The 12,359-nt window shown below is 42.4% G+C and overlaps 2 protein-coding genes and 1 non-coding gene across 3 annotated transcripts in view; all 3 read right to left on the bottom strand.

Annotated features, from left to right (window-relative positions):
- LOC8042779 (alpha-1,3-mannosyl-glycoprotein 4-beta-N-acetylglucosaminyltransferase B) overlaps positions 1-3,592 on the bottom strand; it is a 129,153-nt gene extending 125,561 nt beyond the window's left edge. The window contains exon 1 of the mRNA XM_029984268.3: positions 3,127-3,592. Within this exon, the coding sequence (XP_029840128.1) occupies positions 3,127-3,217 (91 nt within the window). The 5' untranslated portion in view covers positions 3,218-3,592. The remainder of the gene's footprint in view (positions 1-3,126) is intronic.
- Positions 3,593-5,317: 1,725 nt separating this feature from the next.
- Positions 5,318-9,747, bottom strand: LOC8031153 (kxDL motif-containing protein 1). The gene is made up of 4 exons (XM_002404477.4): positions 9,605-9,747; positions 8,960-9,112; positions 6,899-6,945; positions 5,318-6,283 (listed from the first exon to the last, which is right to left on the bottom strand). Exons 1-4 carry the CDS (start codon positions 9,715-9,717, stop codon positions 6,090-6,092), a joined length of 507 nt encoding a protein of 168 aa, XP_002404521.3. The 5' UTR covers positions 9,718-9,747; the 3' UTR covers positions 5,318-6,089.
- Positions 9,748-10,057: 310 nt separating this feature from the next.
- Trnaw-cca lies at positions 10,058-10,129 on the bottom strand. The gene has a single exon. It is a non-coding gene; the product is annotated as a tRNA-Trp (tRNA).
- Positions 10,130-12,359: the final 2,230 nt, after the last annotated feature.

The following is a 12,359-nucleotide window of genomic DNA, read 5'->3' as shown; positions in this document are numbered from 1 at the left end:
ATCGACGGTTCCTCTTTGAAACTGGATGCACAGCGCAAACCTTCAGTTTGGATAAAACCTCTCTCCACTCCCCCATTTTACACTCATTAGCTCATTTAGCCTGTAAATATAATTTAATAAAAATGCCAACAAGAACCTGCATATCCGCTTACACCTCAATTAGAAGGCGTCCCCCAAGTTTTATGAACCTACCAAAATCAGGACTCTAATATCACACACAGCAAAAACCACCACGTACAAATAGTACGAAAGCGTATACACTGGTGATTTAAGGGTGACACGTCTTTTTAGCGGCGCTGCAAGCAGAGTTAAGTCAAAGTCCACTTTGGAGTAGCCGACGCCATTTCAAGGCTGCCAAATTCTCTATAGCACCATCCATGTTTTTCGACTTCTTCAAAGTCCACTGGTCTTTCGATAGACAGCTGCACGGGAACTAGAGTGACTACCGTGGTGTGTTTTTTTTTTTTTTTTTTTTTTTTTTATCTTTTTTGGCTATATATATATATATAGAGAGAGAGAGAGATTAACCTACGACCAAGACCGAAGAAAATATACATGGGATAGTTTTAAACATAATACCCGAGCCTATCGCGCTAGCCCAGGCACTCGCCCCAGGTCAGCCGCCGCTCCTAGCACTCCGGTGCCAAGCGGCGAAGCTCGACGCTTGCACTGTCGTGGGATACGGCGAAGGTTGAAGCGAGCGGCCTAAGTGCCACGGTTCCCTGTAGCCACGACACGAAGGCATGCGACGGACACGATTATCGAGTTATCTCATCAGGACTACAAGACCCCGGTTCTTTCGCATCACGGGAGCCACCCATCCCACTATTTTGCAGTTTTCTCGCGACGTTTTTGTTCCCGATATCGCAGACGTCGTCTAGAAATTTAGACGACGTCGGCGATCAACCGGCAAGAGCGACTGACGAGAAATTTCTATTATACTTCGTTTCGCCCGAAGTTGACGCTACAGCCGACTCCACGAGCGAATGGGACTAATCAAACATCATCAAAGCGCGACAATCGTGACATTCGTCATCTCACTAAAATAACCTAAAACACACACACACACACGCACATTACCCGGTTCAGTATAGAATTAAACGAAATATCACATTTGCATAAAATTGTCGGCGATCCAGACAGTTTTCGCGTTACCGTTGCCTATTTGTAACTCTGAAATAATCGGAATGAGGGGAAAGCACGACGTTGTACGTCCCCCCCCCCCCCCCCCCCCCCCCAAAAAAAAAAAAAAAATGAACCGTGTTTTTCGGCACACGCGAATAAACTATGGATCCCAGAAAGCTCAAACTCCGCGGGAATGGGACGCTAGCGGTTCGGCAGAACGCCAAAGTTTGAGAACATGATGTAAACCAGGGTGGAAATAAAAGTCAAGATGATTTAAATCGGAAACTCAATCAGACCGGTTTTACTGTCATGATTTATGTCGAACCTCTTCCACAAAAATAATACTTTTTTTTTTTTGTAATTATGTACCGTTTGTTTATTATTCGATGCTCTCTACGTGCATTTGTTTTCTATTTAAATCAAAGAATCCTAAACCAAGAAAGATTTTAATCAGGCTAAACACTGTAAATCGAAACGCCCGAGTTTTCTTTTTACCATTTCACTTATCGCCAGTTACAGAACGTCATCTTGCTAGTGAATAAGGACGCGAAAGAATGTAACACTAGAAAAGTAATGTCCTGTTGAAAGAAAACCAGAACGCCAACGAAAATGCCAAAGAAACCTTTTTCACTAACCTAAAAATGTCAAGCTGACTTCTTTTTCTACTGTGTCGGGGCTTACTCAATAAAAAGTTGTTAACTAAGCTGCACTCTAAATTCACACTAATTCCTTCTTCTGCGTTGTTTTCAGTGATTGGACGGGTTGATCAATCAAACTGTCAGGTCTAGCGTTACAACCAGGTTATAAATAGTTATGAAAAGTCACTACTTTATAGCTACAGCGATTTAAATCAACATAATATTATTTATAAAAAATAATTTGTGTTTAGATTAAATAAAATTGGTTTATTCAATGTTTTCAAAATAACCCAACTATTTTTTTTTTTTTTTTACTGTTGTGATGGAAATTGATCTGAAACGGTTGCAATTTTTTTTAAACTTGAGCTTCTCTTATTCATTTAATCCTCCTTAGCTCAACTTATACCACGGTTGACCCCAAATGGCTCATATGAACTGAAAGCTAGAAGCTTTACGCGTTACTGCTCAAACGGTTTTCTTTTTTTGTTTTTCTTTTCTTTTTCCTTTTCATTGAAACATTAGCGTCTTATCCAGATATTACCTTTTGAACATTTACCTTCGCCATCCACTGTTCAGTTACCATCATCCTTAATAAAACCGCCTACGGTTTGTGGCTTTGAGCAATCATTTTCCACGCCGTTCGACAAATATCCCGAGTTTGGTCGTGCTCACTCAATGTATTGTTATATATAAAATTCGCAGACTTTTACGTTAATAACGGGAATCGATAAATATAGGTCGTGATCCCAACACCTTGCCAAACGCAATAGCAAAACAAACTCGCACCGGCACATATATATTTCCGGGTGGAAAACTGCCAATGCTTCCGTGAATCCAGGACTCAGCGATCGAAGCAAGGCAACAGCGCCCGACAAAACGCACGACGAATACGATATCAACGGCGGCGAACCGATCAAGCGTGCGACAGTACTGCGTAACACAGCCCACCACGCGGAACAGCACAAAGAAAGTAACAAAAAAAAAATAATAATCACACACATACACAAAAATGAAAAGTAGCATCGGAGCGACTCGCGAAAAACTCTTCCCAAAGTCGTGAGTGCTAGCATTCTACTCCTACCATAACCACCGACAGAATCAGAACGGCAGGGAAGTATTGTAGATGTCCCGCCTCCAGCGCGAGCTTACTGCCTTCGATAGCTCTTCGGGGTCTCGCGGGGACCTCGAGCGTGCAACCGCACTCGAAGCACTGCCGAAGGCACCGAGCGCGTGCAATGAAATGAGGCGCCTTTGCCGCTCTCGTGCTGTCATTGACGACTTTACTACCACTACTACTTGACCTTATTAAAAAGAACGGGACGATACTTTTTTTTTTGTTTTGTTAGGTCGATGCACGACTTACCCGGTTTTTGCATCATGAAGAACAGCGTGAAGAAAGGTGCCGTGACGAGGATGAGCACGAAGTAGAAGGACACCGGTCTCCTCAGGATCATGTCGGAAGAACTTGGAAGTGGCGAGACTTGGGAAAGTCTTTGTTTGTATCACAGTTTGGAGGAGTGACGATGGAGACAGGCTACTCTCCGACAAGCCGACGACCAGGATGTTTTAGCTGAGGGGGGCGGCAGCGAAGTTTCTTCGTCGGGCCGAGTTGAGAACTTTTGCGGCACCGCCGCGCACTCGCACACGTTTGGGGGTATCACAGGCTCGGCGAAGGCATCGGCAGACTGCGGCGGGGACGGAACAGACCGGCCGCTTTTGACATGACGGCGGGTTAGCGAAGTGTGCGGCTTGAACACGAGTCGGCGGATCAGGCAGCTGCAGCAGCATACCTGGGGCTCGGAAAGCTCCGAGTTGACGGCGGAAAATGCGGTGGTTGCCCGAGGATCCGCGTGATGGCCACGAGTCGGTTTAGTTGAGCTTGCACTCCATAGATGGCAAGACGGTAGCGCGTTTTGAACGCTCTTCGCTAGATGGCGCCACTTCCCGACCTATTGCTTCTTTTATCTTGTTGACGCCATAGAGTTATTATAATGTACGCTAGAGGTTCAACTGGCGCTAGTGTCTATGCGACTTCCGTGACGCAAATTGAAGCAGACAGCAACCAGTCTACTTTTCCAATCTTCCCGTGTATTCCTATGGGAAAGCGCGCGTGCATTTTGTCTCTTCGCCGGAAAATAACACGGAACACTCTGGTTATTTGGGTCCTACCGAATAGTATGTACCTTGATTAACAGTGTAAAAGTGTAATTGCTTTAGTTGGCGCATTTTTCTTCATCAGTGACCGATGTTTAACTTCGCTACATTTCAGTCCCGAACGTGTGTTCCGCAGCAGGTGTGTAAAAACAAGCGACGATTCGAAGCAAAATTACAATCGAAAGGAATGTAGAGTGTGTTCAAGGCTCGCCAGCAATCCGGTGACGCTTATATATTGATAATATGCCAGTCCTGTCACTATATAAAAATGACCCCGTCGTGCATGAGCGGATAAAAACGTTCAAAACGTAGAGAATAAAGTCCGTGGGCTATAAAAGTTGTCTCTTCGTATTGTTTTCTCTGCCGGGCAGCTTTTATCGGGCACTTGTTCTCAAAGATTTTGAGCGTGCCAGTGATATTTTGAACGTAGAACAAGCAGCTAGCTTCGCTCAGAGCAGAAAGAATAAAACGGTACTTACTTATTTAAAATAGGAATAGATTACGTGGCCTTCAATTAATTTTGATCGTATATGCACGTGTAGTTACTGATCCGGTGTTACTGCGTAGTTCTTGTCGCCTTTCTTAATTTCCAGATGTTCTTCGTTCGTTTGGCACGTATATCCCCCACGCTGAAAAGCGCCGACGTTGTGTTCGCGCTAACAGTGTCCGACAGTGCACATAAATACACGTACGAAGCTGTTTTAGCACCGTTTTTAATGCGATGAATTTGAAAGAAAAACACCGTAACTGACCAATTATTTCGTCGGCCTGACTGAGAAATGTTCCAACCTACCTAGCACGTACGAATTATTCGGGATATTTGCTCTTATAATAAAGTGAGTGCATTTTCTTAGAGAAAATGCACTCACTTTTTCCCATAGAAATGCATTGCGGGAAGTCAATTTTAGACTGGTTGCTGTCTGCTTCAATTTGCATCAGCACACTAGCGCCACTTGAACCTCTAGCGTACATTATAATAACTCTATGGTTGACGCTGTACAATCAGTACTACCACTGATCTCTAGTACTACCAACAACGGTGCTTATATCTTGTTAAATTTATGATATTTACGAGGATAAAACTAGAGGAACTGTATATTCTTTGCTTGCAAGCAGAGCCTATGCAGTTATTCTAGATAAAACGAACAACTCGCGCCGTCTGGATAACTGGCGTGCGACTGAACTTCGTTGCTTCGTTTTATCCTCCTTCATATCTCAATGATGATGAGACTTGGTGCATTTACCTTTCTGATCAGACCCGCTCAGTTTGCTGTTATCAATATACGCTTGAAGTAGCTACTGAACAAGATTGAGCGATTTCATTGAGTGTCATAAAAGCAGGGAAAATCCTCTAGATACACAACTTGCGATTTTTTAAAAATAATACAGTATCGAAATTCAATATATACCTTTAAATGCACCATATTCCAATACTTCAGTAGATAGCTTAATTTCCGCAGCTAAAAGTAAATAAAACAAAAACACAAATCCAATAAAAAATTTACTTTACTTGAGCAGGCAGACAAAATCAGACAAGAAAACGTATTGCACCCTCAAACCGCCCAAATGTTGACGAACTTCATGAAAAAAACCACAAAATAATCTTTGAAGACATCAAAATGATCAAGAAATAGTTTCAGTATCTACAAAAATAAGCTCCTCCTTCAAACACTATGGTTCAATACTTACTCACATAAAACCGATCCTCAATATAAATATATCTCTGAGATGTCAGTTGCATGTGACACATGGTCGAATGGCCCAGTGGTCGGACAAAGAAACGACGAATATGTTCAACCTAAATAACATCTCACTGTTTCCACGCGGTGACGGACCGACGAAAATGTTAGGAAAATCAGCATAGTATAAGATACCAGTGTCAACACTACAGCCTCTGAAACACATCTCCTGTAGTGTGCTCAGCGTCCCATAACGCCCATGCATCGAAAGCGACAAATGGTGTTAACAGCAGTCGGCGTGTCATGCTGTCGGATGTCATGATCATAGCGATTGGTCATAGAAGTTGAAGCAAAAAGGTAGAGAAAACACCACTCTGGCTGTTGTCATGGCATCCCGGCAGGCAACAGCACGACACTTCTATGGCATCAACAGGCAGAAATCGAGGATGGGGTAAGCACACCAATTGCCCCAGTCACCATAGCAAATGCCGCCTTAGGAATCGTCACTGTTGTAGGAGGTTGTAGAACTCTTCGCCGAGGACGGGCTTCCGGTGCTTTCAGTGTTCTTTTGAGCGCTGCTTGCGTCGCACAAAATGTCCACCTGTTCAACAGCCTTTTTCTTTGCGGAGATAACTTTCTCTTCCGGTTCGTCCTCTTCGTCGAGGACGTTGAAAACCTTGCTGCAAGCTGTGCGGACAAAGTGAGAGTGACATAAAAAATTAAATGAAGGCAATGCCAAAATTGTATGGCGCACCAGTGCTAGAAGGGCCTCAACAGAACACAATGTGCTAGCAGTACCCTTCTGTGCTGCCTCTGCCACGAGTCTGTAGTGAAAAGTATATAGTTGTACACAGTAAACTTGTATCACTCTGGGAAATATGTCTTTTAAAAGCCACCTTCAGTTTACAGGCTTCCCAGTAGATCAAAACCAGAAATGCTCAGCTCACTGCGTAAAAAAAGAACTCCCCAAGTGCATTTCCGAAGAAAGAAAAAAAAGTGTAATGAGATCACTTCAAGTGATCCCTATCTCCCCTAAAATAATAATGCTGTGCTGATTAAACACCTAAAGTTCCGTAAGGTAAGCAACAAGGAAAAAAAAAAAACTGAAGAAATTAACATTGGACACTGTTCTATATACGTGCTTTGAGCTGTAGGAACCTGATGAAATAGGTTGGTCCGGTTAAGAATAACTCGGTGTGCTGTCAGGCTGATATGAATTTGACACGGAGGAGTTGTTTTTGTCACATCTTTGAAATCATTTAGTTTGTGAGCTCGGTTCGAAAATGCATGCCATGCACCAACCTGAGAAGGCAGCAGGATACTGTTGCGAGAGCTTCATCTTGAGAAACCTGCATATACAAGTTAATGACGGAAGCAAATGAAAAAGGCGAGCAGGGTAAAATGCAGGCACCGTAAACAGAGCAGTGTATCTATAAATCTGAAACATGACCGAGCAATCACGTTGCACCGTAATCAGTAACGCTCAATAATTTCGACTTTCACTTGAGCGTGTGCTGCTTCAAGCTACGCTACTTGAGAAGTGTGTTAACAGCATGCCGAGAGGCCTTATCGGTAGTAAATGCTATAAACCAAAGGGGCATTATTTATCATGTGAGAAACAGGTAAACCAGTGCCAATAATAAAATTATTATTTTGCATGAGTTAGGATCTAAACAACCCAGAACTGGATCTCCACAGCAACGTATGTGTATGGCAGATCAAAGGTAATGCTTCGATTACGTACGGCACAATCCCATATACAGAGAAGTGAACTTGTCCGAGTAGGTCACAAGTAGAGTGTCGTGTTTTCGGATGTGCGAAAAACTCTGAAAAACACTCACCAATAAGTTTTTTGGCGATTCAAATTTATCCAATAAAACTTTAAATTTCGAGGTCACGATGGCCGGATAAAAAGCAAAAACGAGGGTGTTTTACGAATAAATCGCCCGTAAAACACTCCAGTTACTTCAGTTTCCTTTGAAATCTCGAGCTGTAGCAAGAGAGGGTTTGCCATTTATTTCGTCAAGGTTTGTCCAGAACAACGGGTCATAAAATACTTCAGGGTCACTACAAAAGGCAGTGTTCGGCTTTCCAGTTTGGGGCATACTATTTATGCTTCTTAGAGGGAGGAAGGGTAGTTTTTGTATAACAGCGAAAGCAATGAACCTGTATGCTGCTTAGGACGGGGACAGGGCAGCTGGAGTTTATATGCTCCACATCAATTACGTCCAGGTGCTTACTTATTTCAGAGTATTGACGTTAATGGAAGCCACACTTTTTTGCAAGATTTCTTGTGGGACAGTTAGTATCGCTAATGGTAAGGGTGCCAATGGCAAACGCAGTTGGAAAAACACCTTTCAAAACAGACGAGTTTTTACGAATTTAAGGCATGTCCATTTATAAATATTACTCATTTTTATGTTTAATTTTGAAAAATCTGGAAGAGTAAAATTGAACTTCAAATTTATGAGAATTGGGAACCTAAAAAAAATAAACTCCGATACAACCTGAATTGTCTGCGAGAAGTAAGTTACGAAATACCCCCTTTGAATTTTAAATTCAAGAAATAAACCCTGAAAACACGGAATCATAGTCGTAAGGTCGCTGCGGCATGTTCATTTATTGTGAGCAAAATATGTAGTGCACGTCAATACGCGAAAAATCTTGCTTATTGCGCGGTGCGCCGGCACAAACGTTTTTGACAGTTCGTGCAAATGTCCAAGTGAAACCACGACATGCCGAGTCAGGATTACGGCCAAAACAAGCAATCGTGGTTGAAAGGCTCCAAACGGCATCGGCAGTCCGGGCAAGGTCGGAAAAAGGTCGAAGACGACAAGACGCAGCGATCGACCAGCGACGACATGCCCACAGGCAGCGCCCGGTTTCTGACTTCAGCACCAAAACAGAAACTGTTGCAGGCTCATGAACGACCCAACATTGACAGAATATCCAAGCCCATTGATTGGGCACGAGGCTGGGCCACGTGTTCAAACAATGCATCGAAGGATGCTTGGTATCAGGCTCCGGATTAACTGCCGAGTTGCAACCATCCTGGTGTGATGACGTTGCAATTATTCTGGGAGGTGTCGTGTAACCTCACCTCACCTTACCTCAACCCCCACCCCCCACCCCTCAACCTCCAACTTCTTCCTGAGCTTACATACTTCTGGAAGCTCTACAAACTGCATGCAGCCCTGTGAAACATTGGCGCATGTCACAGCAGCCCGTCTTCAATGTGTGTTTGCTTCGGGCTGCAGCCCGATTACTACATCACGGTCGAATACAATGCGTACGGCCAGTGTCGGAGATTTCGCATAAAACAAAAACGCTTAGAAGAGAAACAAAACTGACGAAGCAACTCACCTTATTCGCCGGAATACAGAATCCAGGTCTTTTTTCAGATCGAAGAGCAACTGTGTGTGCTTTTTCAACTCCTGATTCGCCAGAGCAAACCTGGTTGCAGACAGGGAATTGCAGTTGAGCAACATCTCGTTGGTCTTCTCCAATCTTCCCAACCTACAGACAACGCAGACGGACAATTAATGTGTGACGAAAGAAACGAGGAATTTAAAAAGGCGTACCAAAAAGCAGGCAAAAGCGTCGTAACCAGAATTGACGATCAACATTGTTTACTTCAACATGCGACACTGAATAAGCGAGAGCAAAACGAAAACCAGATAAACCTCGTCTTCCTGGGCACATCGCCACTGTTTTCGTGTAGTAATATGAAAACTCAAGAGAAGAGATGCACGGAGTCGCAGCTGTTTAGCTTCCAGAAACAAACACCAAAAATAGATATACGACAGTCTAAACTGTAGGCAATAATAAAAAAATATAGAGAGAGAGAGAGATTGAGAGTACAATACGAACAAACCTCCCCATTTGAAAACAAATGACGAATCCATACTGGGGGCTCGCCACAACGCAAGAAAAAGCAGTTCAAAGCGAACGAGGGATGCTTAAGAACGACACTTCGCTGGCTTATCGCTGTAACGTTCGTTTACTCACACATGTTTCTGTGACTGTATAATGGACTCGATGTCAGCGTGGTTTACTTGGTTGCTGAGTGCTTCGGCGATGACAAGAGAAGCGGGAGCCTGACACAGAAAGCCGTGCGCCATGTTTGTTTACAAGTCAATCCCGCAGTCAATGAACCCGCTGCAGCCACTGCGGCAAATGAACAATTATTCGAATAACTTTTTCGTTCTCACTTTCGTTTATGGTGCTTTTATCTTCTAATAAGTATCCTTTTTAAACTTACCTAGTAGCAAAGTGGCTACTTATAACTAGAAAGGCGAAACAAAAAATATATATTAAAAAAGCGTCGAAGGATAGCACATGAAAAGTAGTCATTTTAAGCTGGACATGTTTATTGCCAGTATTGCTTTTTCTAAAAAGATAAGCAAAAACAAAAAAAAAAGTAAAAAATCTATTTTCTTTTTGAGGAAAAAAAATATTGATTGACCCGGACGTGATTCGAACACGCAACCTTCTGATCTGGAGTCAGACGCGCTACCGTTGCGCCACCGAGTCAGACAGGAACTTATGATTTAGAGTTGTTTTATAAGGCATTTCTTTTTTACTGTCACTTTTATTGCTTTTTTTTTATTTTTAGTATTGCATTTTATTCTTTCGTCATCTTCTTTTCATTTGTTTCTCTTTTGTGGTGTGCGATTTTTTTTATATCTTACCGGCACCGTCTTTATTTAAATTGTGATTCATCGGCCCCTCCCCTCTTTTTCTTTCGCTCCCTTTCTGTCTAAACCAGATTGTGCCTATCTCAATGCTCTACTCAAGATACTGTATTTAAAATACCTTTTGAAGTATCTTGGTATCTTGTACAGTATTTCATACTGTATTTTAAATACATTTCCGAGTATCTTGTACTCATTATCTGAAATACATTTTTGACATTTCGCCTTTTTCCGAGTTCTTCGGTACGAAGTGGCGTCGGCATGGCACGAGCAAACGGGAACATTCTTTCGGGTAACCACATCATGTTTCTAGCTCCTATTAGCTACGGTGACTTAGATTGAGCTCGTCAAAATATCGTATTTGTGCCGATTGTGAGATATATTTCATCCCAAAGTTCGTAGAATGAAGGTTTTCCCCTCGCCTTCTCAAAGGCACCTTTTGTTTCCTAGAGTTTCCCCCAAAAGATCCTCAAACAAAGGGGTGTTTTTACGAGAGTAAAGGTTGCCACACTGAGGCGCAACGCAGAACGGGAAACGACCCATGACAACAATGCAGACTTCAATGTCAAGAAAATAATAAAAAGAAGAAAATGAGAAATAGACACAAAAAGAAAACACTTTTTTATGTTTCCATCGTAAACCGGAGACACGGAAAAATAAAAAAACGGACGAAACAACCACAAGTCTCAAACACAGCTTCTAGTTTATTTGAACACCCCTCCACTCCAAAGGTCGAAACACGTCCTCTCCACTCCATCAACGACATCTCGGACTGAACCAATGACACATGCTACCTCCCTTCCTTTCATACCAACCAAAACTGACCCAGACGACCTCCTTTCAAATCCATGATAACAGGCACCCAAACAACAAACCCTGCTAACGTTGAAAACTAGAAGCTGTGTTTGAGACTTGTGGTTGTTTTGTCCGTTTTTTTTTTATTTTTCCGTGTCTCAGGTTTACGATGGAAGTTCTTCACCAGCTCGCCTGTGCTTTTACCCTTTCTACTTTTTTTTTTTTTTTTTTGTATATTTGACAACGCTGCAGCAAAACGTCGAGGTTCTTTTTGTTTCTTTTCTTTGTGTCGTCAGTCCGGCACTTACTGCTCTCGCGAACACTGTCTGTACGCAAACATTCATAAGCAGAGAACAGGACAGGAAACGAACTACAAACAGGATGACCTCTCGAAATGCCAACTTAGCATCCTCCAAAGTTGAGTGCTTTTCTGAACGCAACCCACTTGAAGATGGTGTGACCAGTGCCGTGGCTATCATGCGGGCTCTCTTCGTTATCCATTCACTTATTTCCGTATACAAAGTTCGTTCACAGAGAACTCCCCATATAGAGAATATGGATTGTAGACTGTAGTTAAACGATGCGTCTAAGGTGCGCCGCAGGACGTGATATTCAGCAATGTCACTATAACTAAAACAAACTATTTTCTTCTTTTTTTTTTTTTTTTTTGTCTTAGAGATGTTTTGTAACATTTATCAGTGATATCCTGCTCCTTACAGTTGGAATTCATAAAATAACCCTACAATGTTATTGTTGTTGTTGCTGTTTTTTTTGTTTTTTTTTTTCAATAAACCATTCTTGTAAACCAGACTTGCGCGACAGTGTAATTGTGTTTGTGACTGACGTCGACACAAAACACGCAATGCAGAAGTTTCTTCAAAAGTAATTTAATTTAATTTCTAAGCAATTGTACTCTACATCATGATAATTTACAGCGAAAGAAACTTGAGTAGTATTTAAATACTTTGTCAAGCAGATATCTAGTTACTTAAATACTTTTATCCCGTATTTTGCCTAACACTGAACAAGCGTCATGTTTCCGAAGAAGACCATGACGCCATCAAATGAGTTGTTGGCACCTTCGCGCCTTTCCCAGGCTCTCTCTCTCTCTGACCGTTCAACTATACCTTTTCGTGGCTCACCTTCTAAATATTCATAGGTCCAACGTTTGGCGTTTTATTTATTTATTTTTTTTTGTCTGCGGGATGCAGTTTTGATGGTGACGTCATGTTGATGTCTGCTCACGGCGTTCACGTAACATCGTCACACGCAAC

This window comes from Ixodes scapularis, unplaced genomic scaffold, assembly GCF_016920785.2.
Source record: "Ixodes scapularis isolate PalLabHiFi unplaced genomic scaffold, ASM1692078v2 PGA_scaffold13__105_contigs__length_92229423, whole genome shotgun sequence".
Taxonomy (NCBI): domain Eukaryota; kingdom Metazoa; phylum Arthropoda; class Arachnida; order Ixodida; family Ixodidae; genus Ixodes; species Ixodes scapularis.
This window is presented reverse-complemented; position numbering and strand designations above follow the sequence as displayed.

What these genes read in the sequence shown, in the direction of transcription:
- LOC8031153 (XM_002404477.4), bottom strand. Translation starts at nt 9,717, where the DNA reads ATGGCGCACGGCTTTCTGTGTCAGGCTCCCGCTTCTCTTGTCATCGCC. An exon ending in ATACAGTCACAGAAACATGT is followed by an intron (nt 9,113 to 9,604) that starts GTGAGTAAACGA and finishes CGTTGTCTGTAG; the next exon opens with GTTGGGAAGATTGGAGAAGA. An exon ending in GTATCCTGCTGCCTTCTCAG is followed by an intron (nt 6,284 to 6,898) that starts GTTGGTGCATGG and finishes TTGTCCGCACAG; the next exon opens with CTTGCAGCAAGGTTTTCAAC.